Source organism: Abramis brama (genome assembly GCF_963993115.1).
Source record: "Abramis brama genome assembly, chromosome: 2".
Classification (NCBI taxonomy): domain Eukaryota; kingdom Metazoa; phylum Chordata; class Actinopteri; order Cypriniformes; family Leuciscidae; genus Abramis; species Abramis brama.
The window spans coordinates 57,149,495-57,176,123 of record NC_139964.1 but is presented as its reverse complement, the minus strand read 5'-3'; the positions used below and the strand labels follow the sequence as shown (position 1 = coordinate 57,176,123).

General features: G+C 36.5%; 2 protein-coding genes across 2 annotated transcripts; both read left to right on the top strand.

The window, feature by feature from the left end:
- The first annotated feature begins 104 nt into the window (after positions 1 to 104).
- slc34a2a (solute carrier family 34 member 2a) lies at positions 105 to 12,411 on the top strand. Its single transcript, XM_084092220.1, has 13 exons — positions 105 to 450; positions 1,566 to 1,629; positions 1,712 to 1,816; positions 5,432 to 5,560; positions 6,317 to 6,460; positions 6,787 to 6,898; positions 7,677 to 7,872; positions 8,103 to 8,198; positions 8,305 to 8,392; positions 8,499 to 8,666; positions 8,794 to 8,910; positions 9,535 to 9,659; positions 9,747 to 12,411. Exons 2-13 carry the CDS (start codon positions 1,569 to 1,571, stop codon positions 10,299 to 10,301), a joined length of 1,896 nt encoding a protein of 631 aa, XP_083948346.1. The 5' UTR covers positions 105 to 450; positions 1,566 to 1,568; the 3' UTR covers positions 10,302 to 12,411.
- Positions 12,412 to 17,196: 4,785 nt separating this feature from the next.
- Positions 17,197 to 22,584, top strand: rbpja (recombination signal binding protein for immunoglobulin kappa J region a). The gene is made up of 11 exons (XM_084107209.1): positions 17,197 to 17,298; positions 18,090 to 18,128; positions 18,226 to 18,321; positions 19,267 to 19,432; positions 19,530 to 19,704; positions 19,790 to 19,927; positions 20,097 to 20,209; positions 20,418 to 20,558; positions 20,863 to 21,018; positions 21,183 to 21,286; positions 21,921 to 22,584. The coding sequence occupies exons 1-11, from the start codon at positions 17,279 to 17,281 to the stop codon at positions 22,261 to 22,263; spliced, it is 1,491 nt and encodes a 496-aa protein (XP_083963335.1). The 5' UTR covers positions 17,197 to 17,278; the 3' UTR covers positions 22,264 to 22,584.
- The last annotated feature ends 4,045 nt before the right edge of the window (positions 22,585 to 26,629 follow it).

The following is a 26,629-nucleotide window of genomic DNA, read 5'->3' as shown; positions in this document are numbered from 1 at the left end:
TCGCACAGTCATTAACTGATAACACACGTGGACACTTTGAACCATGTGCATAAATGGACAAACACACACACACACACACACAGACACAGACTCCCCTACCCAGAGTGTTATCACTGACGTGGTAAACCTTGTACAGGGGAATCCTAAAGGCTCTGCTGGGCATTTATAAATGAGAGGTTGTTGGACAGAGCCACTCTGAACAACAGCAGAACTGAAACAGATCAAGACAAGTGCTTGTGTTCATGGCTATAGTTTTGTCAGTTATGGTCTACAAGTAACCACCTGTGTACTGGCTTCAGGTGAGACAGGTAGAGAGGGAACACGGTTCAGACCATAGCTAAGTCCCGTATTGAACTCGAAGGCAGGTGAAGTGGGCTGAACAACCACGCACACGGCTGAAAGACTCAGAAGTGTTTGGACAGCTTTAGCTTTGAGAAACTACACCATCAGGTGAGTGCTTTGTGAAAATGCCTATAAATTATATATTTTTAAACATTTCAAGTAATATATATGTGGTGACATTTTACAATAAGGTCACATTAGTTAACGTTGGTTAATGCATTAACTTTATTAACTAACAATATGTTTTAATGTTTTAGTTAATAGTTCATAAAAATATGACTTTCATTGTTAGTTCAAGTTAACTCCATTACAAAAATTAACAGATACAACTTTTGATTTTAATAATGTTTTAGTAAATGTTGAAATTGACTAAGATTAATAAATGCTTTAAAATATATAAATGATCTATTAATTCAAATCATCTTAATAATTGTCATTGAATTATATCATAGGTCTTATATGTTAACACACTTAAAATTCATCCTATAACCTTTTGTGACACTGTATTATTTAATTTAACACTTTCTATTATTCCAGCCAAATAGTTGCACCATTCTTTAAAAGCTTTAAAACAACAACATCCAAAAGATGCTGTACCATTTACATTAATATTTTAACATTCATTTGATTTTTGTATTTCGCCAATAACATAAGATGAGCCACGTAGTCATTCACATTCTGTTCATTGTCAGTGCTGGCACAGTACAGAAATCAATATAAAACCATGTGAGTTTGATCAATCGAGGAAGCTCTGATTATTGAGAAGCCCTGTGTGTTGTGTCCATTTACTTACAAAAACCAAATAGGGTGAATTCAGGATGATTGGGACACCTTTCCCCAGTCATCTCACTGGCAAAAAGTGTCCAACCTGAATTAAACCTACCAATCAAAAATGTGAACCTTGAATTTTGTAATAATGAATAATTTATCTTAATGATAGAAATCCATTATATAAATATTAATAAATAGTACATTTTTATCTTTCATATCATATCTTTTTTTTCCACACCAATAAAACAATTTCATAAACATAGTAAAACACCCTTTTATCTTTATAGATCCTGACTGGAGTATCACTGTGAGCATTGTGAAAATGCCATTCTTAGATAACATTACCTTTAACAGTAGAGAAAATGCCAGAAGCGATTACAAACTATATTTAGTTCATTAAACTGAAAAGGCATCAATAAAACAGTGACGGAATTGATATTTATATTTCACAGACAATGGCACCGCTACCAAAGCAAGAGGATGAGTCTAAGGGGAAGCCAACAGAAACACTTGACGGTATGTACAGTGAACATCCGAGTATAAATCTTAAATCTAAACAAACCGCATTTTAAAAAGTTTCTCTCTCTTTCCTTCACAGGAAAGAAGTCTCTCTCCATGGCCCCTGCTCTCTCCACAGCAGCTCTGATTGAGGATGATCCCTGGGACATGGCAGAGTTGCAGGACACAGGGGTTAAATGGGCAGGTACGCTGGATGTTAGGTTGATTTTCACTGACCTTACCAAAAGCTCTACTATACACATTATTGTTTTTTTTGTTTTGTTTATGAAGCCTATACTGCAGGGGTCGGCAAGTAACTTTGGCCGCGGGCCAATATTTTTTTTAGCCAGTAGATGGCGGGCCAGCTACACAGAGTTAGGCCTATGGATACAAATTAAATAGCCTACTCTTATAGGCCTATAATCGCGGAATATGATGGGTCCGTCACCGTCCGTGGATCATTCGTTCAATCGTTTTTTTTTTTTTTTTTAATTAAAACCAAAAATAAAAAGATAAAAATTTATTTTCTGAACTAAAATGAAAAAACGAATAACGACGGGTTTTCTGATTTTCTGATTGTGCTCAGATCAAAAATAGAAAAAATGAATTACTGGATTAGACACATTTTTATTTTTATTTTTAATTTTTAATTTAACAACTTTAGTTATATATCAAAGAAATCATTTTAAACAGATCAAGTCAGGTCCGTAGCCAGCCTATTGAAAGGGGGGGTTCTTTTTTTCCAAAAAGTGGACCTTTTTGCAGTTTTTCTCCTCCTTTTGTATTTAATTATGAGGTTCAAATACTTCATTTTGGTGACCTTTTATGCACTAATTTGTGCTGGATTAGCTTGTCTGCTGGTATTTTAACGAGCACGCTTTTTGATGCACCTAAAATATTTACTGCATTGTTGTCAAATTGCTTCCTCATGTAACACCTTTGTCAGTCCATACACAGTTCATAAGTTTAAAGACCACACTAACAACAGAATAGATTTAATGAACTTTACTGAAATATTAATAATAATTCTTCTCATCATCATTTCTTGACTCTCTGTCAATGCCTCTTTGCTTGTTGCTGTATTTGTCTTGACACTTATGGATTTAGTACACTGGTCAGTTCCAATCATATTGCACAGCCAATATCACTGAATATCCCACTATGTTTTATTATTATAATTACGCTACGTTTATATGGCTATTATATTGTAGACTATTGAGTGGATAAAATATAGAAATCCTTTTAATAATAAAAAAAAAAAAAAAATATATATATATATATATATATATATAGGCTATATATATATATATATATATATAGGCTATATATATATATATATTATATTTCTTTTCCCATTTACGTCAGCTAAATGCACTATTTTTCAGGCTGTTTTAGATAATAGAGTGCCTAAAAATCTATACACTATCTGGGAAAATGATGATAGTTACTCAGTAAAAAACAAAAAAACAAAAAAAAAAACACCCAGTAGAGCCTACAACCTATTTTGTATTAGGCCTATATTGTTCTCCAGCTGTAGTGAATCCAAAACACCAAAAATGTTAAGGATGACTCATTTTCACCACTGGCAACTAAAAAGAGGCAACCATTATCTGACTATTTTTAAGTTAGCCTACATAGGTAAAATTGGAATTTAATGTAAACATCATTACATCATATCATTACATTGTCCGCGGTTCGTCTGACGCTGCTTCTGAATCTCTCTCCGGCCGTTGAGGTTTACTGTTAGTGTTCCGTATAAAAAACTTTGATATGTCCATATTAACTTCAGCCGGTTAGCCAGTAAACTCGCTATGCCGCCGGTGAAACATACAACAGCCCGCCAGCACCTGATGACAACGACGTTCGTTAGTTTTTATGGCAGTTGGCAAACAAGCTGAGTGATGCGCGATGCATTACCGTCCGCCACCACGCACGGTAATGGAGCTTGTGTTTCATTTTTTGCCGCTCCAGTCAGAAAGACTGAGAGGAAATGAAACAAAGTTGAAGTTATTTTAAAAAACCTAAAAGATTCGGGGCTTTTGACAAAACATTCGGGGCTTAAACCCAATTAGCGAGAATTACCCGAACCCCCCCCTGCCTACGGGCTTGCAAGTAGCCTACTATTGTGGTAACAGATCACAGCCATTTTAATAAAGGTATGAAAATCGCAATCATGCCTCATTCGCTTACAGTCCGACTTTTGAACTTTATTCCTTTATTTTATTATTATTTATTCGGGACACACACATACACACCTAAGGTTTAAGGAGGTCTGCGCGGGACTGTTTTTTTTTTTCTTTTTCGTCCCGCTCCCACAAGGTTCTATTCAGCAACCGCTTAAAATACACTCTGTGTTCACCCGCTTTATTTCCGGAAAATTTAATCTCGTTTCCAGAATCTCACATTCAAATGTCTCTAACGGAAAGAAGGAGATTAAGTAGCCTATAATAATTATAAATGCTATACAAAAATTGTGTTCGTGTCAATATAAATATTAGGCAATTTTAACATTGTGCTGTCAGCAGAGAAAAAAAATGCCACAGAAAAAAAACATGAAATATAAATAACATAAATTGAATAGGACAAAGCCTATCACTCAAATTTCTAAGCAACATAAACGAAAATCATATTGCCCTACTGACAAATGAAGTAGCCTAGACTATTTTCTGCCGAACTATTTCAAACATCCTTGCAAAAAAAGAATGTTGTTGACTGACAATGGTTTCAGTACCAAACAGCTCCTCGGAGGTGTACAGGTGGTCAGAATTAAGTGCGGATACGCTGTCAAAAGATGTCGGGAGTGGGCTATTGTCAGTCAGACCGCCCGCTCCGTCCAAAGTACACCAGAGTTCTGACCGCAACCGTCTTTTGACGCGCGAATGCACACAGTGGTCAAGCATATAACTAGACGCGGCAGGCGAGAATTTGACGCGCTATTCGCGTCCGGTGTGAACGCACAGTTATACTTTAAAATGCAATCCCGCGCCGCATGATTCCCATATGGGCGTTTCACCGCCGCGCAACTACGGCTTTTCTCAAGTAGTGGAAGAGTTTTGTGCAGCATTTAGGACTTCCAAAATAATCCGGCCAGTTGCCTTTCCCTGCTATACTGCATCATATAATTTCTAAGGCCTTTAAACTGGTCAAAACTTGTTGTAAAATCTTCTGCATGCCTAGCAAAAAAAGCTATTTTAGCATAATCATAAAAATGTCAACCTTCAATAGTGGTAGGCTAGGCTACACGTCTTTTTCCTGTGAAATCGTTACTGGTTTTAAAGTAAACTTTTATATTGTTATTAATATTTCAAGATACGCACTGACTGGACTGAAGCGATTTAGGTTGTCTTTATTATCCATACGTCATTAAAAAGCATGTTAAAATATGAGTGTCAAATATGATACATCGGGCTTTTGAGGAACGATGTGTATTGAAGCAGTCTGTTATATAAAAATCCATTCATTTACATCAGAATTCCATATTAATTTGTGGCCATATAATATATCAGCAACTGCACCAAATTCAGTTTTTTGCAAAACGCAAAATACGTAGGCTACCAATACGTACATCACTGCAGTTTCTAACAGAAATGAACACTAGAGGCGTAATAAAACGTTATATTCACGTTCCTCTACTAAAGACGCTTTTAGCGCCACCCACTGGACATTTCACGTTTTATTTTTGTTTTGTTTTTCCTTCTCGAATATATTATCACTATGAGCCATAACCTTTTTATTTTTAGATTTAAAAAAAAACATTTTTACTGACTATTATTTCATATGTCAGGCTTTACATAATGCTTTCTGTCTGTAAATTGTCTAGATCTGGACACTAATGGGAAGACCCTGAGAGTTCTAATCACAGTGGCAAAATTTATTGGGCTGCTTGGTTTGCTCTACATGTTTGTTTGCTCACTGGACATCCTCAGCTCAGCTTTCCAGCTTGTTGGAGGTAAACTCAACAGAAATACACAATACAGTTTTCAATGGTTCTTAGATTAAGTGAAGAATGCTCTTTATTGCTGTCTATAGGTTTCATATTGATGATGATGCATTTTATTCATAACAGTGCACTGGTTTTCGTGGTTCTCTAAAGGGTTCATCCAAAAATGAGAATTCTGGCATCATTATCTCACCTCCTGTTGTTCCAAACTTTTCTTTCTTCTGTGGCTGTGAGACTTGATATGTTGGTAACCAAACGATTTGGATCTCATCGACTTGCATTGTGTGGACAAAAATACATCAGGGGTCAATGGGAACCAAAACTGTTGGGTTAGTGTAACCAGTCCCACTCAGAGCAGGATCTGAACCGGGGTCGTCGGCATGGGAGGCGGACACGCTGAGAAGGACGCTAAAGACCTCAGATGCTAGCGTCAGTCGCTTGAGGCCAGGGGAGTGAGGTTTACACTCACAGATCTTACTGGCCTATGTCCGTTAGACTAGCAACATTCTTCAAAATATCCTCTTTTATGTTCCACAGAAGAAAGATTCATAAAGGTTTGGAACGACATGAGGATGAAATGATGACAGTCTTTGCATTTTTGGGTGGACTAACCCTTTAAATTAGCACACAGGTGGCTTTAAAAAAAAAGGTTTCTTAAACCATGGCATCAGGCTAAGTCAACCTTTCTGGTTTTAAGTGGACCATTTTTTAAGACTACAAAGTTGCTAAACTTGTTATGCGTAACAAGGATGTGTGTTTTCTCAGGAAAAGCAGCAGGGGACATCTTCCAGGAGAATGAAGTGCTCTCAAACCCTTTGGCAGGCCTGGTAATTGGGATGCTAGTAACTCTCCTAGTCCAGAGCTCCAGCACCTCCTCATCTATTGTGGTCAGCATGGTCTCTTCTGGATGTGAGTATCAAATCATACTAATACTGATGACTTGACATCACTGATAAGGAATGTAAAAAAATGAATGCATCAATCTTAAAAATGAAAGTTCATTGCAACTTCATAATTGATTTCATTGCATATTCAGTATAGAGTTTTTCACAGTCACTTACTGTATATTGTCAGTAGAAACCATTCAAATTTTAAATGGTCCTTTCTTTTAGTCCTCTTGGGCATAAATGCAACAGAATTTAATCAAATTGACCTGAATCAGGATTTCAGATGTTCAAATTTTGATGTAAGTAAATCCCACTTTAAATAAATAAATATAAACTACTTTTCAACAGTGCTGGAGGTCTCAACTGCTGTTCCTATTATTATGGGGACCAACATTGGCACATCAGTCACAAACACTGTTGTAGCCATGACACAAGTTGGCGACAGGAACATGTTCCGCAGGTAAGAATAAGGCATTAATGTAAAGTTCATAATTGTTTCATAATTGATGACCTTTACACAGTTATTGAACTGAACTGAATCAACCCTGAACTGACCTGAGCTGAATAACGGCACTATTAGAGTCTTTTTAGAGTTGGGGTCCTTTGTCTGTTGCTTTGGCTTGCTTAGTTGGGGTTTAAAAGACACTTAATATTTAGTAATACTGCATTATCGATTTGACTCCAGTTACACTATTGGATAGGGAATAAAAACTTGAACTGAATTGAGCTGGATGATGACGCTATTGTCTTCTGCAGAGCTGGTTTATAGCTGAATCGACTTAGTTTCATAATTGATTCATTTTATAACATTGGCACTGTTATTAAAATGAATTAAACTGACTGCCTATAGTTGAATTTAACACATTTCTGATGATCTTTACACAGTTAATGAACTGAACTAAATCAACTTGAAATCAGTGACGACACTATTGTCTTTTCAGAGCTGCTTTACAGGCAGAATTTGAATTTGTCTAATATTTGATGACGTTAGCATGATTGATTCTGTTATTTTTATTGTGACGCTGCTTTGAAACAATCTATAGTATAAAGCGCTAAAGGTGACTTGACTTGACTTCTTGTATCATGACTGGATAGAACATTACATGAAGCTGGAACTGATTTCATTTTTCAGAGAGAAATTCACTTAAAGGAACAGTTCACCCAAAAATGAAAATTCTGTCATTGACAGAAAGGTATTAATGATATTTAATTGAGATGTGACCCTTTTCTGTGTCCAGGGCATTTGCGGGAGCCACCGTGCACGATTTCTTTAACTGGCTTTCTGTCCTGGTGCTGTTGCCATTGGAAATTGCCTCAGGTTACCTGGTGAGGCTCACAAGCCTTATAGTGAGCTCATTTAATATCCAGAGTGGAGAAAATGCACCAGCCCTTCTGAATGTTATCACTGACCCTCTCACCCAGTCTATCATTGAGGTATGTAAGAGTGTGTGTCGGTAGGAGATCTGTCGGTATGTTGAAAGAAGCTAACATTAATGAGGACATGAAGAGAGTGAATTACCCCACGCACACCTTATATTGCCCTTCTGCACAGTACAAAGTTACAAGAGTTGTTGTTCACTAAGAGAGAGAGAGAGAGATAGTCATCTTAAATATACAGGAGATTAGAAACATAATCAATAATAATTAATATTTTTCATTTTCAGCTGGATGAATCTGTGATAAGCGGCATTGCCACTGGAGACCCTGAAGCTAAAAACAAATCTCTCATCAAGGTCTGGTGCCAGACAGCCTCAAACACGGTAATTTTGCTATCCGATGCAATGTGCCAGATAAAAATGATAAATGGCATATTATTTTGACATAATACTGGGGTTTTCTGATTTTTCTGATGTTGTTTGTTTCTAGACTCTCCAGAATGTGACAGCGGCAAATTGCAGTGACTATCCTTGTTGGGAATTAAAAAATGTTACAGAAATTATAAACATAAAAAAATGTGAGTTTGAAATTGACACCCATTGTCACAAGACAAATACAGACTACAGCGCTATACAGAAACAAGCAGACACTCGCTCATCTGTGGTCTCTCTCTATTCAAACAGGCAATCACATCTTTGTAAACACAAACCTTTCTGACCTGGCGGCGGGTCTGATTCTACTGGCTTGTTCTCTGCTCATCCTGTGCACTTGTCTCATTTTGATTGTGAAACTGCTCAACTCGATGCTCAAGGGCCAGGTTGCTGTTGTCATCAAGAAGATAATGAACACTGGTCAGCATCCTTGAGATACATAAGAACCAGAGAGCAGATTTAGAAGTTAACTCCTGTTAAAATAAAAGAATCAACTGATATATTTGATTTTGACTGTTGTTTGTTTATTCATTGTTTCTATGCACAGATTTTCCATTTCCATTTGCATGGCTGACTGGATATATTGCAATTCTGGTTGGAGCAGGAATGACCTTTATTGTCCAGAGCAGTTCTGTCTTTACCTCGGCTATAACTCCTCTTGTCGGTCAGTACAGCCATCTATCTATTCTTAGTCTTTTATTAAGGTATTACGATCCATTTTGTCAGTGATGCAGTGTTGTTCAAAGTTTGGCATTTTTTACTCACTCACCCATACCTGACTGAATCAGTCTAATTGGTGAACGAATCATTCAAATTTGTTTTGTAAACCAGATCAACTGATTCAATGAAAAGATTTGAGAGAATGATTCATTCATGTTCATGAACTGAGCGTTGCAACTGTACTTCTCTTATGAATGTGCCAAAGAGAGCATAACTTAAATTTTAGTCTGTTCCTCCCCTTCAAAAGACTATAAATATATAAGTCATAAGGGCTGCTTTTAGTTTTGCATAAATGTTTTGAAGCATTTAAGCTGCAAATGTCCTAAAAGTTTATCACAATTGCATGAAAAGAAAGTCATAACGGTTTGGAATGACATGAGGGTGAATACACAATGCCCTAATTTTTAGCTTTAAGACAGTATATGTTTGTTCTGTTCTGTATTCAGAATTTGCCTGCTTTTTTCAAAGAACATTTGAGCGTATTTTACTATTTAACAACCAGAACTAGTAAAGCCTAGCTGTTGGAAGTTGATGTGTGTGTAAAGTGTTTTTTATTTTTTTATTTCAGGTATTGGTGTTATAAAAATTGAAAGGGTATATCCTCTTTCCCTGGGAGCCAATATTGGAACCACTACAACTGCAATATTAGCCGCCATGGCTAGTCCAGGGGAAACACTTGAAAATTCATTACAGGTTAGCATGGCAAATATATTCAAGCATAATCACAATCACTCATACACCCAGTCCACAACTTCATGGTGTAACTCTTCTCTCCATTAGATCGCCTTGGTTCATCTCTTCTTCAACATCTCCGGGATTTTGCTGTGGTATCCAATCCCTTTCACACGTTTCCCCATTCGAATGGCAAAGGCTCTCGGTGAAATATCAGCCGAGTACCGTTGGTTTTCGGGCTTTTACATCATCTTCTGCTTCTTCGCTTTACCTCTGTTTGTCTTCGGCCTTTCTTTGGCTGGTTGGCAGGTCCTTGTGGGGGTTCTTGTTCCCTTAGTGGCTGTTCTGATCTTCGCTATCATTGTTAATATTCTACAGAAGCACAAACCTCAGTGGCTTCCTTCCGCTCTCCGGTCTTGGAACTTCCTCCCTCTATGGGCCCACTCTCTTGAACCATGGGATAGAGTGGTTTCCATAATGGCCGCTCGCTGCTGCTGTTGCTGCAAGTGCTGCAATGTTACGGAGGAAGATGAAGAGAAGGCAAATCATGAAAATATGGATCATGGAATAGAATTGTATGATAATCCGACAATGACTGATGCGATCAAGGTGGCCAAAAAAACATCAGACAATTGTGAAATCCTCAAGGCAACCTCTTTATAGAGTTTAACAGGGCTGCGTTCTCCGAAACTACCTTAACGCTACGTCGTTCTTAAGTTGTACCTTAAGAAGTACCTTATCGTTAATACGTGTTTTCCGAAACCTTCTTAGTTAAGTATACCTTCTGTAAGTCATACGTTCGTAAGGTTGGTCTGGAGCGCTCTTAGCTATACCTTATCGCTGCTGACGGTTCATACCGCTAGTGGCCACCACTACGCAAAAAGCTTTTTTACATCGCAGTTTAATTACACATAGAAAATTTTATATGAACATTTAATATAAAATCTGATTTAGTATTAAAATTACATTTTTACTTTACTTTAAAATTTTACACATAAAATACTTAACTTGTTATAGCCTACACCCAGTGTATGGAAGTGTTTTCATTAATAAAGTTTCCATACACTAATGGTTGTTAGCTTTTTTAATTACTATCCTAAGGCACATCAGCTGGCGAAGCATTTGACAGAAAAGGCTTAGGAGTCTATATAAAGAAAGATGAGTTTACACAAACTTTATAGCTATGGCAGCGAGACAGCGAGTACTTGTTTTAAATCAAAGACGGCGCCGTCCGCGGAGCCAGTTAGTGTATGTCAACTACATGGCTGGTGGATAATCAGCATACGTTGTGGAGAACATTAACACAGTTATGGCCGTGAGGGTTTGGGATTGCACACTTGCACATACTCATATTTATTTCTGCATGTACATATTTCAATGAGCCCCGATAAATGCAGTTTGTACTATTTCTAAAACGCTTCTTTATAAAGAACATTGTTTTCTCAATACTTTACCTATACCGCTGTGAAGGAAAGAGCGCACAATCGCTCATCGAGGCATCGATATCAACCTATTCAGCACCTCCACCATGGACAGCACCTGCTAAGGTCGAACTTAAGAAGGTTTACCTTAAAGGCAGGGTAGGTAGAAATGGTCTAAAAATTTTATTTTTCAAATTTGTTTAAACTTTATGTACATATCAATACATAATTAAAATGTAAGTACTCTGAAAAAGAAAGTATCAAAATCGAGTGTCTGTAGACCTCTCACGACTGTTTTAAAGACATCTCATTATTTCCATTCACTCCACCCCCTCATTTCTGTGCTTCTTCCAAAGCCACGTCCCCAAAACACATGAACGCGCGACTCCGACCGCTGAGCTAGAGGACGCATTATTTACCTGAGACAAGCGGAGGGGAAGGGGCATTTTTTTTGCCTGGTTTGCCTTCACTAACTGCATATGCCGGTACTGTAAATTTAGATTGCTCTTTCTCTGCCATTGTTTTGGTATTCCTAGGTTCAGTGCCTTCTTCTTCTTCTTTGATAGATTTTATTGGCAGCTTGCAAACATAGTGCATTACCGCCATCTACTGGACGGAGGTGTGATCAGGTTCCGTGCCTCTCGCACTCCTCAAATCAAACGGTCGCGCGCAAGTGGGTAGGTGCTGTGTGGCAAAAGGGTGGTTGCCATGGTTGCGAGAGAGTGACAGTCGCCTAAGCCAATCCTTTGATTCGTCCCGAATCGAAATAATGAGCTGTGTTTAATACAGATTAAACGGTCTAGAGTCACTTGATTTTTATACTCTTTTTTTCAGAGTTCTTACATTTTAATTATGTATTGATATATATAGAAAGTTTTAACAAATTTGGATCTTTAATTTTTAATAAATCCTACCTACCCTGCCTTTAAGCAACATCCTAAGGTATAGTTCGGAGAACACACGTAGGAAATGTATACCTGTAGTTAAGGTGTACCTTTTGAGTCTTCGTAGCGCGCTAAGAGACAACGTTATCGGAGAACGCAGCCCAGAGCATTATGGGTTATTAACATATCCAACTCAAACTGGACAAGTTGACAGTAGGTTAAATCAGTGGACTTGAACAGCAAGAATAAAGAGAAAACCAGAATATTTAATTTCACCATTTATTTTACTTCTTATATTGACATTTTTATACAAAGATGCTATTTTGTACAGGAAATTGTAAATGTTATTGTTAAATAATCTTATGTTACACTGTGAGATTTTGTGATTGTTATTTTACTTGTGTCAGCATATAATGCATACATTTATTTTTAATACCTTTAGTTGGAAATAAACGCCAGCTTTCACACAAACAAAGTCTACTGTAAAATCTGTTTTAAATCAGAGTTCAACTCTGCATTATTCTCCATTTCCTTTTCCTTTTATTTATGTAAACTTTATTTAACATGGGCCTTTGAATACTGTAAAATATTGCCATGATTTTACAATATTAAACCTTAATTTCTTGCAGTAAATTACTGTATTCATAACTGTATTAGTGTTACAAAACACAGCTTGTTACATGGGAAAAGAATGACCTTTAAGTTTTATAATATAAAAATATAATATTTCATAAACAAGGAGGAATTAATGTACAGCTCCTTCATTATGATTCTACAGGACAATGTCTTTATCATTTTCTGCTCCTTCGCTTTGAAGCCAGTTTAACTACTGTAATTTAACTGTGATGAATTGTAGAACTACTATTGTAAAAACTTACTGTGAAAGTATGACTAGAAGAAAGGAATATACTGCAAACCACACTAACATTTTAAAAGTGTACACAACATTAAGTATTTTTTCTTTGAAAGTATCTAATAGCTAGGAAAATACTGTAAATTCACACTAAACTTTTACAATGTACTCAACACAATTTAAAAAATATATATATTTCTGAAATCTGTGACCTGTATATTTGGATTTTATAGTTTCTTGGGGATTTCATGGTCAAATAATCAGGGCTCAAACATTAGTCTTGTCTGGACCTGCCATGACAGCTTAAGAATCTAAAGAACATTTTTTAAACTGTAAAGAAACTTTTGTGCAATAAAGGTTCCATGGATGTTAAAGGTTCTTCATGGTACTATAAATGCCAATAAACATTTATTTTTTTAGACTGCATGATGGTATGAGTCACAAACATATACTATTAAACCAGTGTGGTCTGCTTTACAAACAAATTTGAGTCTAGATTAATCGCGATTAATCGCATCCAAAATAAAAGTTTGTGTTTACATAATATATGTGTGTGAACTGTGTATAATTATTTTGTATATATAAATACACACACATGCATGTACATAATTAAGAAATATTTGCATGTATATACTGTATATATATAAATATATAAAATGTATATATATATATTTATTTTATATATAAATAACACGTTTAAATATATTAAATATATACATGCATGTGTATGTATTTATATATACAAAATAATTATACACAGCACACACACATATATTATGTAAACACAAACTTTTATTTTGGATGCGATTAATCGCGATTAATCTTTTCGAGCTGGAATCATTCAAAAAGACTTAACTTCACTTAATGAACTCCGTCAGAGCGATTACTGAATCGACATCTCTGATATAATGAAAGTTAGCATTATCATCACCTCTTGAAAGCAAGATTTATGTGCTGGAAGCTAGAAAACAGAATTCTGCTTTTTGAACTAAATTAAATACTAATAATTAATAATAATTAACTACTTTTTAAATTAAAGTTGATTAATAAAAACTGATCAGATGTGATGTCTATAAAAGAAATATCATCCTTTTTTAACCTCAGAAAATCATATCGTCCTCGTCATCCCTCGTTTGCTGATTTGTGCAATATTACATTCCCCTCAATATTATTGCTTTCTCTATCCTAGTTAATGATTCTTCTTCTCGGAGTCTCATTATCAGTCGCTTCTCAGCTGCTTCTATCGGAAAAACTCATGATGTTCCAGTATTTTTATGGCCAGGGGGTGGATTTGAGGTCATTAACTCAAGCTTTGTCTGGTGCCCGTTTCATCCTTTATCAAGGCGTTTATGGCACACCTTCTATAGAAAGAAATGAAATTGTAGAAGGAGGTTGTTAAAGTTGGGAATAAATTGATAATAACTGGAGTAAAGTCAGAGAAGAAGGAAGATGCTAGGTGAGGGGGAGCTGCTTTGCCCTGTTTGGCCGTATTATCTTTATGGCTGGACATGTTATCCAGCAGTAGTGTCTGTCAGCAATATTTATAGAGATTATCAAGTACTATTAGAACCCTGCTGTGTCATTTGTGCTTTCCTCAATAATAAAAGATCACTAATCATTAAATATGATAGCTTCTTGGAATTTTAATTTACTGTGTTGTTTAACAATTTTAAAATCTTTATTATTCTTTTATAGATATTCTTTTCATGTAGTATTCTTAATCTTTAATTTATTTTAACAATCACATTTTATTTAAATCAATTTACCTTTAATCTACATAAAATAATATTCAACCTACTGTATGGTTAGCAAACAGTAAACATACCTTTTGACCTCAAAATTTGATAAGATGGCAATTTGTTGACTAATAAAAGTTTGATCAAGGAACCTCAAATATATAATTTTTTAATATATATCTGAACCATCAGTATTTGAGAGAATGAAACGATAAAAAGAGAAGGTAAGCGAGTAATCTTAATGTCAGAAGATCCAAGAGATTGTGTTACTAGAAGAAACTATGACTATCTGTCCTTAAACCTTTGATCTTTTAGTGTAATAGCAATTTCACAACTTAAGGGTTAAATGCCTATATAATGCTATTAAGGGGCAGTTCTCTGAATTGTATTCCGGCACATACTGGTACCAGGTAGTGCCATTGTTATTATCTTGATCAAATTTTGATCAAGTATATTTCCATATATTCAAATTTTTCTATAAAATGTAATACCCGCACGCTTGATTAAAGTGTACCCAAAGACTTCATGAACTCTAAAACTTATTGTCGTTCATTTAACTGTCACCGTCCCGTATACGGGACGCCTAAGTTTACTTCACTATATTACAATTAAATCCTAATTTAATCATGACAAACTATATATCGTTGGAAAGGTCTAAGACTCAAAAAATCTACATCATAACAGGCGTTTCTGGCGTTTGTCACAAAAAGTCGACGCACACATTTTTAATAATTGAAACTTTAGTTTTCATGCTAAAAGTTCATAATAGAACATATAATCTAGTATTTGTCAATAAAAAATTAGAAAATAATATTATCCTCTAAAAATTATTATATATATATATATATATATATATATATATATATATATATATATATATATATATATATATATTATTCTCTAAAATATAATATTATCTTTTTATCGCTTTTTTTATTACATTACATATTTTAGTAGTTATCATAAATTAGGTATCATTTGAAATCTTACCATCTCAGAATTCATCCTGTGAAAACCGTTTTGAAATTGGAAATTAGAAACGGTACTCTAAATTATTTTATCAGGCTCCTCCCCTTTTGGGCATCATTATGTTTCATCATTTATGATCAAAATCTTTTCTAATCTTGACAAAACACATATTGACAGAAAGGTCTGAGTCTCAAGGTTCCATATTTTGTGACAGAAGTGTTATTTGGACAGAAATGTATTCATTTGTTACGGCAGTATGCATACAATTAAATTCAATGGAGTTCAATGACACCCGGTGGCTATTTTTGGTATTATGCCTAAACAAAATCTCATTGGAACTTCAATTTTTGTGATATCAACTTCAAATTTAGAACACAACTTTGTTAGATATATGGCTTTGATTTTATAGTAATTTTATAGTAAAAATATTTTGTAAATTATATATTTTATATAAAAGAAAAAAATATTAAATAAATTATATTTGATTTACTGTAAATTTAAACTTCCATAACTTTTTCATACTTAAATTTTTTGAAGTGCTTTCACTTCAGCAATAATCTGCTATTTTTTCAAGACCAAACTTAGATCTGTACTCCAAAGCATTCTTGAATTACAACCATTTAAGTTTGAATAGTGCATTTTAATGTCCATTCTCAAAAAGGGGGGTGACAGTTAAGGGGTTAAACAACAGGACAAAATATTCCAAATACTAGAGCATACAACAATAAAAGTGCCAGAAGTAGGTTCATATTTAAGTGGCTTTAATTTGTAATACTAAACACACTCACAAAAATGAACGAAATAATAAACAGTGTTTTATTAATTTCCCTTTCACTTAACCCCCTTTCATTACTTAACAAATATATTTCATGGTGAAACTGAGATTTTTTAAATTATTATTAAAGCAGTGTCTTCAGCTTAATTAAGTGGAACTTTTTAAACTCTAAACAACTAAATGGAGCTTTATATTTAATAGATATATAGTTTTGCTATCAATAACATGGTTTGAAATCAGAAGGTATTTGATCTACACATGGAGCAAGGCATGATCATCATTGACCCTTGAACAAGGCACTTAACCTCATCTTGATTTATGACACTTGCTAATGTTCTTTATTAAACATTGTTTGATCTTTTCTCAGCCATCGACTTATGCTCATTTTAACACGCGTATGGCATAGCAGCAGCATTCCACATTGAAGCAATACTGCCATCTGGTGATATGAAAACAGTTAAGTGGGTTTTACAGATCCATTGTATGTTTCACCACATATAATGTGTAGGTTTGTAATGTATAAGTGTGTTTTCATAATGATTCCTGGAACGTATGCAACTGAACTATTCTTAAACTATTCTACTCTTATTTTTTACTAACAACATCCTTTTTAACTGATCCACGTCAACTCATTATTTCCTGGTGTCGGTGCACCAGTCCCCGGGCTTCCTTCCTTCCAGAAATCTTTTTCTCACGGCCCGCGCTTAAAAGGTGCGGTCTGTCTTCCCATCGTGAGAACTTTCACACGCGTTTGGCTGGCAGCCGTCCGCAACTTACTCTCGCGATGACAAAGATCTCTCTCTCATCCGCTCCCATAATAAGCGACCTGGAAATCTCGCGTGAATTCAGAACTTTCCCACGCCTGTGAGACCCCCCCCCCCACCTTCCTGCTTTATTTCTCACAGTGCCCCTCCCCCCTCGTCTAAAAGCAGTCTGTTGCAATGTGGTGCGGAGCGGGGGAAATCTCGCGATTGTTGGCGTTATTAGAGAGAGTTGGTGAAGATGGCGCCTGTTGTGACAGGGTAAGCAGCGAAATTATTAACGGACGGGGCATGGAAAAGTAACAGCTAAAATAAGTTTTGCCCGTCTAGTCAAGATAACTTGCTTTGGTTTATTTATCTACAACTCTGGTCGTGTGTTTCTGCCCTGCTTCCCCGTTTCAGCGTACTTTTGTCTGATTTTTGAGGTTTTCAACGATGGTCTCTTTTATTCAGTTAGCCGCTTAGCTTTTAGTTAGCTGATAGATTTTCGGCAGTTTTCCGTAAACACTGAATGTTACGGAGAGCTAATATTTAACTGTAAACACAGTAAGGTTGTATTGACTGCGTCTTTTGTAACTTTAACATAGTTTAAGCTTAAAAAATACATGTATACAAATTGAGCCAACTTGTGAGTTGGTCTACAAGAGAGAGAGAGAGAAAGAGAGAGAGAGAGAGAGAGAGGTTAGCAGATGTTAGCCAGTCTAGTAAAGCCCATAACAGAGATTTGAAGCTTTCTGGGGGATTCAAAATTTTTGTCTTTGTTTCATGTCAGACTTTTCAGTTAAACTACTTTTAGCTTAAAAAGTGTGTATTTATAGCATCCCGTCACTGATATTTAAAATGCTAGTGTTTCTTTAAATTTTTAGTTTTATTTTGTCTGTCTCTCAAAACCTAGTGGGCATCTTTTGCACGTTTATCTTGCCAAAGATGCTGTCTTGGTAGGCAGATCACTAGGCTGTGGCAGCTTTGTTTGCCAGCATTGTTTGGTAGAGTAACGTTAAATAACGTGATGTTTGAATTGTGTCTTAACTTTGTTGCATTTTGTTTTGTAGGAAGTTTGGGGAGCTCCCTCAGCCAAAGCGTTTAACAAGGTAAATGCACCGTGAAGTCCATGTGTTAAGTTTATCAAATGCATTAGGAAACTACAACTTAAATAAACTTTTCTATTGTATTGTGTGTTTTTTTCAGAGAGGCGATGCGTAACTACTTGAAGGAGAGAGGAGATCAGACAGTGCTCATACTGCATGCAAAAGTCGCACAGAAATCCTATGGCAATGAAAAAAGGTGAATGATAAGTTGCAGCTGTAAACATATGATTAGCTGTTGCGTCTTAGACTGTAAAGTAAGTAAACATGAAGGTTAATACACATTCCTGGTCTTATTGTGAGTGATAAATCAGTGCCCATTATTCATATTGACTAAGTTTTGGTCAGGTCCAGTTAAAGGTGCAGTAAGCAATTTCTGGTAAACCCTGTTGATATTTGAAATCACCAAAACAAACACGCCCATCGATATAGGGGTGTGATCCCTTTGGGTATATCACACCCCTATCGCAATGCCTCTGTCCCCACATTCACGTACACACTATGCCCGAGGAATATGATGTCATCAATAAGTAAAAGCAATTTGTGTTACTAGTATAATACAGGTTGAGTGTCTAATTGTTATTTGTCTCCTCTACTCCTTCGATGACAAAGTCATACCTTCCATCCCAAAAAACAAATTCACTTTTCATGAACAGCTCTCCACATAACACGATAGTCCAAGTAACTTAAATATTACAAATGTGACAAGATTAAGGGTTATAGCTATCACTAAAAGGGAAACCAAAAGAAAAAACATATATTCGGAATATGTTTTCTCACTTTTCAGGCACACTTTGGGAGAGCGATGCTTGAAACCGGCGGTGGAGGAGGTTTAGACGATACAGGCTTTTAATAATAATAATGCAAATGAACAAACAAGCGAAGGTTCTGCTAATGTCTGTCTTGTGCACTGAGCTCTCTCTCCTCCCCCATCACGAGTTTATACGCCCCTTACTGTTGATTGGCTACAAGTGTGTTTTGGTGCTCGGTCCGATCCACTTTTCAACAGTCACTTACAGCACCTTTAATGCATAACGTCTGCACAGTAAATATAAAGTAAGGTAGGGAGAGTTATGTAAAATCAGATTTCTTATGAGAAGTGAATTGTTCTTTAATCAGTTCAAACTCTCTTGGATTCTGTTAGATTCTTCTGTCCTCCACCATGTGTGTACCTTATGGGTTGTGGCTGGAAGAAAAAGAAGGAACAGATGGAGAGAGAGGGCTGCTCGGAGCAAGAGTCTCAGCCTTGTGCTTTCATCGGCATTGGAAACAGTGAACAAGAAATGCAGCAGCTCAACTTGGAGGGCAAGGTGCTTTATGGATTTTATTATTGCAATGCATATATTGTAACTGCTCTTTAAAATAACTTCATCCTGTCATCATTATCCTTGTGCTTTTCTTCTGCAGAATTTTTGCACAGCAAAAACTTTGTACATTTCTGACTCGGACAAACGTAAGCACTTCATGCTGTCAGTGAAAATGTTTTACGGGAATAGCGCGGATATCGGTGTCTTCCTCAGCAAACGAATCAAGGTCATCTCCAAACCTTCCAAAAAGAAGCAGTCATTGAAGAATGCAGACCGTGAGTCAACAGAATTTCTCATTTATGTCACTAAATGAGATTTGATCATAATTTTTACTCAACTCATTTTTTTAATTGCTCCTAGTATGCATAGCTTCTGGGACGAAGGTGGCTCTCTTCAACCGCTTGCGGTCTCAGACTGTCAGTACGCGGTACCTTCACGTGGAAGGGGGAAACTTTCATGCTAGTTCACAACAGTGGGGAGCCTTCTACATTCACCTATGTGAGTCATTCACCACAAGTGTTTATTAAACACAATATACTATATTAAAAATGGCAACAAGGCTTTATATTGAGCCCTAGTTGTGTGAAAGTCTTTTAATTTTTTGAACCTGCAGTTTTTCTTGTTTGTTAATTATGAATTGGTAATAATGTGTAATTTTTAATTTCAGTGGATGATGATGAGTCAGAGGGAGAAGAGTTTACAGTCCGAGACGGTTACATCCATTACGGTCAGACGGTGAAGCTGGTGTGCTCTGTGACCGGCATGGCTCTACCCCGATTGGTGAGCTATTATCCACTTTAATGTTCATGATCATTTATGATTAAAAGGGCTGGGCTAAGAAAGTGTGTCCTGTTCAATCATGGAATTATGTATAGTTGTGTCACTGAATTGATGTCATATAATTTCTTTGTGCAAATATGTTTGTGTAATGCTGTGTACATTGCAAGAATATTTTTTAGAAGGTGAAATGTTGCGTGTTTGTGTGTAGGTTATTCGTAAAGTGGACAAGCAGACAGCACTAATGGATGCCGACGATCCTGTGTCCCAACTACATAAATGTGCCTTCTACCTTAAAGATACAGAGAGGATGTACCTCTGCCTGTCACAGGAGAGGATAATTCAGTTCCAGGTCAGTACATTGTTACAGAAACTTTATTAGATTCATACAGTTTCAAAATCTTTAACTCAATCTTTTTAGACTTGCTTGATGATTTTTTTATTTTATTTTTTAAATGATGTTTTTGCTACTTGGATGTGAAATAATGCACTATAATCGAAAACATTACATCTGTTTTAGAATTGCAATGTAAATAAAACTTCCTCTTCTCAGAATTAGTCTTTGAATTCTCAGTCTTAAATGTTTTGAGGCTCTATGATCCTTTTTTTATGGTAAACAATTAAAATATTTTTTCTTTTCACTGAACTAATCACAGGCCACACCCTGTCCCAAAGAAACAAACAAAGAAATGATCAACGATGGGGCGTCATGGACAATCATCAGCACAGACAAAGCAGAGTACACTTTCTATGAGGGCATGGGCCCTGTACCCTCACCTGTCACTCCCGTGCCTGTTGTTGAGAGTTTACAGGTAATGCACAGTCACAATCAGTGCTATGAGCAATTCCAGATGTTTTTATAATATCAACACATGACGTTAATGGCTTCATTACATTACATTACAATTGTTTTATATTAAAAGAGCATGGCAAATCTGTCATGTTATCTAGTAACCTTGAACCCTGAATGTTCTAGCTGAATGGAGGAGGAGATGTTGCCATGCTGGAACTGACAGGACAGAACTTCACACCTAACCTCAGAGTCTGGTTCGGAGATGTGGAGGCAGACACTATGTACAGGTGAAACCAACACACCAATCACAGTGCTGTACAGTTCAGCAAATAACAAAATATTTACCGTTAAATCAGGACTACCATAATTGAGTTGGATTCATGCTTTCCTTGAGGTGTAATAGGAGGATTAGTAATATAATAGCACTTCTGTTCACCTTTTTCAAGTGAAGAATGAAAAAGAACTTTGCTCCGAGTATGTCAGGGCCTTAAGAACATATTCAATGTATAGGTTTTACTAGTATCAGCACAATAATCTGTTTATTTCTTTAAGCCCATTATTATTGTATCAGCAAAATCTAATATCGTTTGACCTCTAATTCATACGTATTGATCCACACATACATAAACAAATTTCAATACATCTGTGAATAAAACATATACATAAACTTGCAGTTAGTCTGTTTCACTGATAAGCAGTATAATACTGTCCTCATTGAATGTGAGCCTCAGCCAGTTTAATTACGTAAAATAATCTGTGATGCATAAGGTATTAATTTAAATTTGTGCAGGTCTTAAATTTGATTTTAAAAACTTTGCAGATACCCTGTAATATACATCTTTTGTTTTCCTGTGAGACTGCGTGATGCACATTGGCAGAAAAAACATAGCAATTCATACGTACATGTCCCGTTTCCTGCAGGTGTGGCGAAAGTGTTCTCTGCGTGGTTCCTGACATCTCTGCGTTCCGTGAGGGGTGGCGTTGGGTTCGGCAGCCGGTGCAGGTTCCTGTGACTTTGGTCCGTAATGACGGCATCATCTACTCCACGGCTTTGACATTTACCTACACGCCGGAGCCGGGGCCGCGTCCTCACTGCAGCGCTGCGGGAGCCATACTGCGGGCCAACAGCATCTCCTCCACCTCACCATCTTCATCCTCCTCATCCTCCAGCCTACTGCTGCAGTCAGCTGTCGACAGCCAGGCGGGATACGCAGCAGGGAGTGTGTCTTCATCTTCCTCTTCCTCGGCTATGTCTGTCTCCTAACCTGGGAATCTTGGTGCGCGTTTGCGTGTGCGAGTAAGTGAACCTTTGTGAGAGATGTTGATTCATCAGTTTGTAGACTTCCTGCGTAGATTCATGGGATACTGATCACAAAAACGGATAATGGTGCCACAGAGAGAGAAGCAAAGGAGAGACAAGACTTCACTCAAAGACTGGACAAAACAAATGAAGGCATCTCTTTTCTTTTCTCTCTCTTTGTTGTGGTTCTTGTTAAATCTGTTTCCTCATGTCAGAGGAAGTGGCAACAGAAGCGATGTGTGCCGTGGATCAAGATGTCACAGGATCAATGCATAGCCTTACATGAAAACAAAAAAACAATCAGTCAAAAAAAAACAACACAAACAAACAAAAAAAAACACCTCTTCAAAACAAAGCCTTTTCTAAGTAAGTGCAGGACGGAAATGGCTTTGCGAGATGTTGTTTTCTACTAAAGGGCTTAATGCACTGTTTCGCCAGGCTTGGAAGAAAAGTTATCATAGTAATATAGTTTTTACGGACCAAGGAATATTATTATTATTATTATTATTATTTTTATTGATATATAATTTTATAAGCTTTAGCTAAGGTACATTTTTCACCTTTTTAAGTTTTATAACATATAGTAAACTTTTGTTACCAAATAGTTTTGTATATTTCTTATGAGCATTTGGGCTCAGAAGGAAGAGGTTCATGTGTTTTGAAAGCCTGAACTTATAGCTGCCTTTACTCGTCTTGGCAAATGCCTTAAGTCTTCTGGAGTTTCACCAGACCCTTGTCTCTTTTGTAATATTTTTGTCATGTAAATTAGTTTTTTTTTTTTTTTTCTCCACTAAACTGAGGTGTAATATTGATGCCATTTTTTGCGTATTTGGGAGAAGGTGACTCTTCTGCTTTGTTAAACTTTTCTCATATGATGTCTTTAACACAAAAGCTTTAACCGACTTTGCTGGTAGGCCTTATGTGCCATATCGTACTCAACAGATACACATAGCCATTGATCTGGCCCTTTTTCATTGGCTATAGATGTTCAAACTGCCAACATAAAAATATCCCACATCAAATGGATTACCTTTAGTTGAACATAAGCGTAAGCGCACAAAATCCTTTTGTTGCTTTGACTGGGGGTCAGCAATTTCTAATTAATTGGTTTATTCAAATCCTGTGGTAGGGAAGGCATATCATTCATGCTTTCAGTGTCATGGTTATTGTTAGTATCATACTAAAATCAGTGTGTAGGAAAATTGCTGCTTTGTTGTCATGTGGTTAAACCATATAGAGAAGGGATTGTGGGGATTCTGTAAGTACAGTTACAAGTAGCCCTGTCTGTTTTTGTCTAGGAATGAATGAAAGTTTGGACTCTCTCGGTGCTTCTAGAAAGGCGTGTGCAAAATGACTTCTTTTCAGAACCAGCCAATTAGTGGTTTACCTGACTGACTAGTTGACTAATTGGTCTTGTAGAAGCCTTGTAATTTGGTTGGTTTCTCATTCACCTTGCCCTGAAACAACGTTTTTCTTGGGAGTTTACATAAGGTGCGCTCTTGTGTTTGAAAACGGCTAGATGGAGCACAATCGGAACAGTTTTTAATTTATGTAGTTAACCACTTTTTAATTAAATGCGACATTTAGTTAAAAACAACACTCCTTCTGGGATGCTCAAATGGATTTTTTAAATGTGTATGGTGGTTGTACTAAAAATCTAGATAAACTAGTCATCCTCACTAATTGACTGGTTTGTCTTTGCTTGTAGTCAACTAGTTGAAGTGAAGTTGAATGGAAATAACCGTAAAAAGCACTTATCGCATTGCTGCGTGAAGATGTTTGGTTTGTAGGGTACAGACAGCAGAATCTCATCCTACCTTTCATATGTTTCGATTTATGAAACCGCAGAAGTGACACGGCCTTAATGTACATAAAAAATGACTCCTATTAAATTGACAACGCCACGTGTATTTTTTTTTTTTTTTTTTATGTTTAGTACCAAATGTTCTCTTCTGCAATAGCTGTCTAAAAATGAGGCCTTAAACCACTACTGCTTAATTACTGGATCTGGTGGTAAGATATTACACTACAAATTATGCTCTTTTGTAAAAAGGGCATGATTGTTTTTTATACCTTTTTCAATGTCACAGAAAAAAGTCATCTCAAGTCTGCTTTCTGTGCATTTTTTGTTTCTTGTTTTGTTGTCCTGTTTAACCCCCCCCTCCCCCCTCCCCAAGTCTATGTGCATCGTTTGAACAGAGAGGAAGAGACACCCAAGAAAAAGTGTGGTCTGGAATTTGCTTTCAGTCGGTATGGACTGCATTTTGTTACTGTTTGGGATTTATATAGGAACAGAAGTAGTTCCTCAATGGTTTTGGTTTTTAATTTATCAGTTTCTTCCATGGCTAATATTAATATATGAGTTTGTCTAAAAATTATATTGATCATTTTATATAATTTTTTATTGTATAATGGTATGAAATTATAATGATTGTTAAAATTTCTAAATTTCTTCCATGATTGAGGGAAAATTACTATAAAAAGTCTTTTGTATGTCACTTTTTTTTTTTTTTAACATCTCTTTTTTTCAGGCCTGGTTTTTAAACTGTCAGGCCTTGAGAAATAAAAGCCAAAACCCAGTAGTTCTTGCAAAGCCATTAACTTGTATCTATTGTGAGCTATTCGTTAAATTCCTCAATCAGGGAAGAATGTTAAACCATATCATCACGTGGAAGTGCCGAAATGGAAACTGCCAAATCTAAAGGTCAAATTGTGAAAGTACCACAACCTTTCCATGTATGTCTTCAGTGTTATTTTTTTGTCTTGTATCCCGCTGTCTTCCAGAGTGTTCGAATCAGAGGATCTGAATGGTTAATTTCAAGACTAACCATGTTGACTTTCATTATCACTATCACATAAGTTAGTTGCCTGTCACATGTGCCACTGTGCTTACATTGAGCAGAAACTAGTGTATTAGATCACTGTTATCTTTGTCGGTTTTGTCTGTAAAAAAAAAAAGGTTGAGAATTTTTCTTCTCAACCGTTTCAACGGATTGTTTTACATTTTGAAAGTTACCAGCCTTTGCCAAATGGCTACCAGCCATTCTGGTTTTGAGTGCATGCTCTCTAGCAGATTTGAACTGTATTGGTGCTGTCTAACTCCTAAAGGGCCAGTGTATCTATTGCTTTTGGAATGGATCACTAAACACTGTAATAGATTCAAAAAGTGTCAAGTTGTTCATTTATTTTTGTCTTTACTGCGCTAAATTGAGTGTATAATACAAAACCATCAAGGATGTGTGGTACGAAGATTGCAATACTATCATGTGACTGACCACTGTGTGGTTAAGGGATGGTTCTAGCCAAAAACAAAACATCTGAAAGTTTCCTCACACTCATGCCATTGCATGCACAGCACAGTTTAAACATTGCTCTAATCAAACACAACTGATGCAACTCATCAGCTTGTTAGTAAAGATTTCAAGGCTGCATTTAACACCACTCCGCTCACGAGCTTCCCTAAGCACTTCCATTTTGAAGTGTGTTCAACTTCAAGTGGACAAGGAAAGTTTATTTTGACAGAGGGAGCGAGTGTACGAGTCTGGAGTATACACTTCAGGCAGATCCATAGACAACAATGCAAAGCTACACTTAATTTACCCACACACTTTACATGATTCAAACAATGGGGGGAAAAGTAGTTTACGGCTGTAAGTTAAGTTAGGCCAATTCAGCAGTTTAGAAGAGTTATACTGAGATAAAACACTACAGCATAGCAACATAGCCCCATAGCAGATTCAAGTGATCAAGGGCTTAAGGTGTCCCATTGCAAGAGTTCTGCCAGTATTGGACACTCATGCAACATAAGCAATGACGTACATCCGAGTGATCATGATGGAGGGAAGGTAGCAAGGGAAGGGCATAAAAAAGTGGACTTAAACGCAGCCTGAGACCTTAGATTGGTGTCGGATAAGAGAGATATCTGAAATGTGGGGTACTCCGGGACCAGGGTTAGGTACCACTGTCATACAGAATTGCTTTTTGCTGTGGGGGGAATCCTTGGTTTAGTCATGCACTGCTGCTTAGCAGCGCTGGAAACACTGTAATAGTAGTATGGTGGTATACCATTCCGAACATACCCACTGATTACCATTCTCATTGGTCGCAATATAAATTGAGATGCAAGTCTTTACAGTAGGGAAGTGGATTGACTTACATTGTGGTGTGCCAACAACAAATTGACCCTCATTACTGCTAAGACTCTTAAAATGATAATTAAAGTACCTCTGAACCCTCTTAACTGGTTATTAGGGATTCTGCAGTAATGGAATCACAATCCCATTTATTCATCTCCAAACACTAACCGTTGGGACAGGAACATCAGCACCAT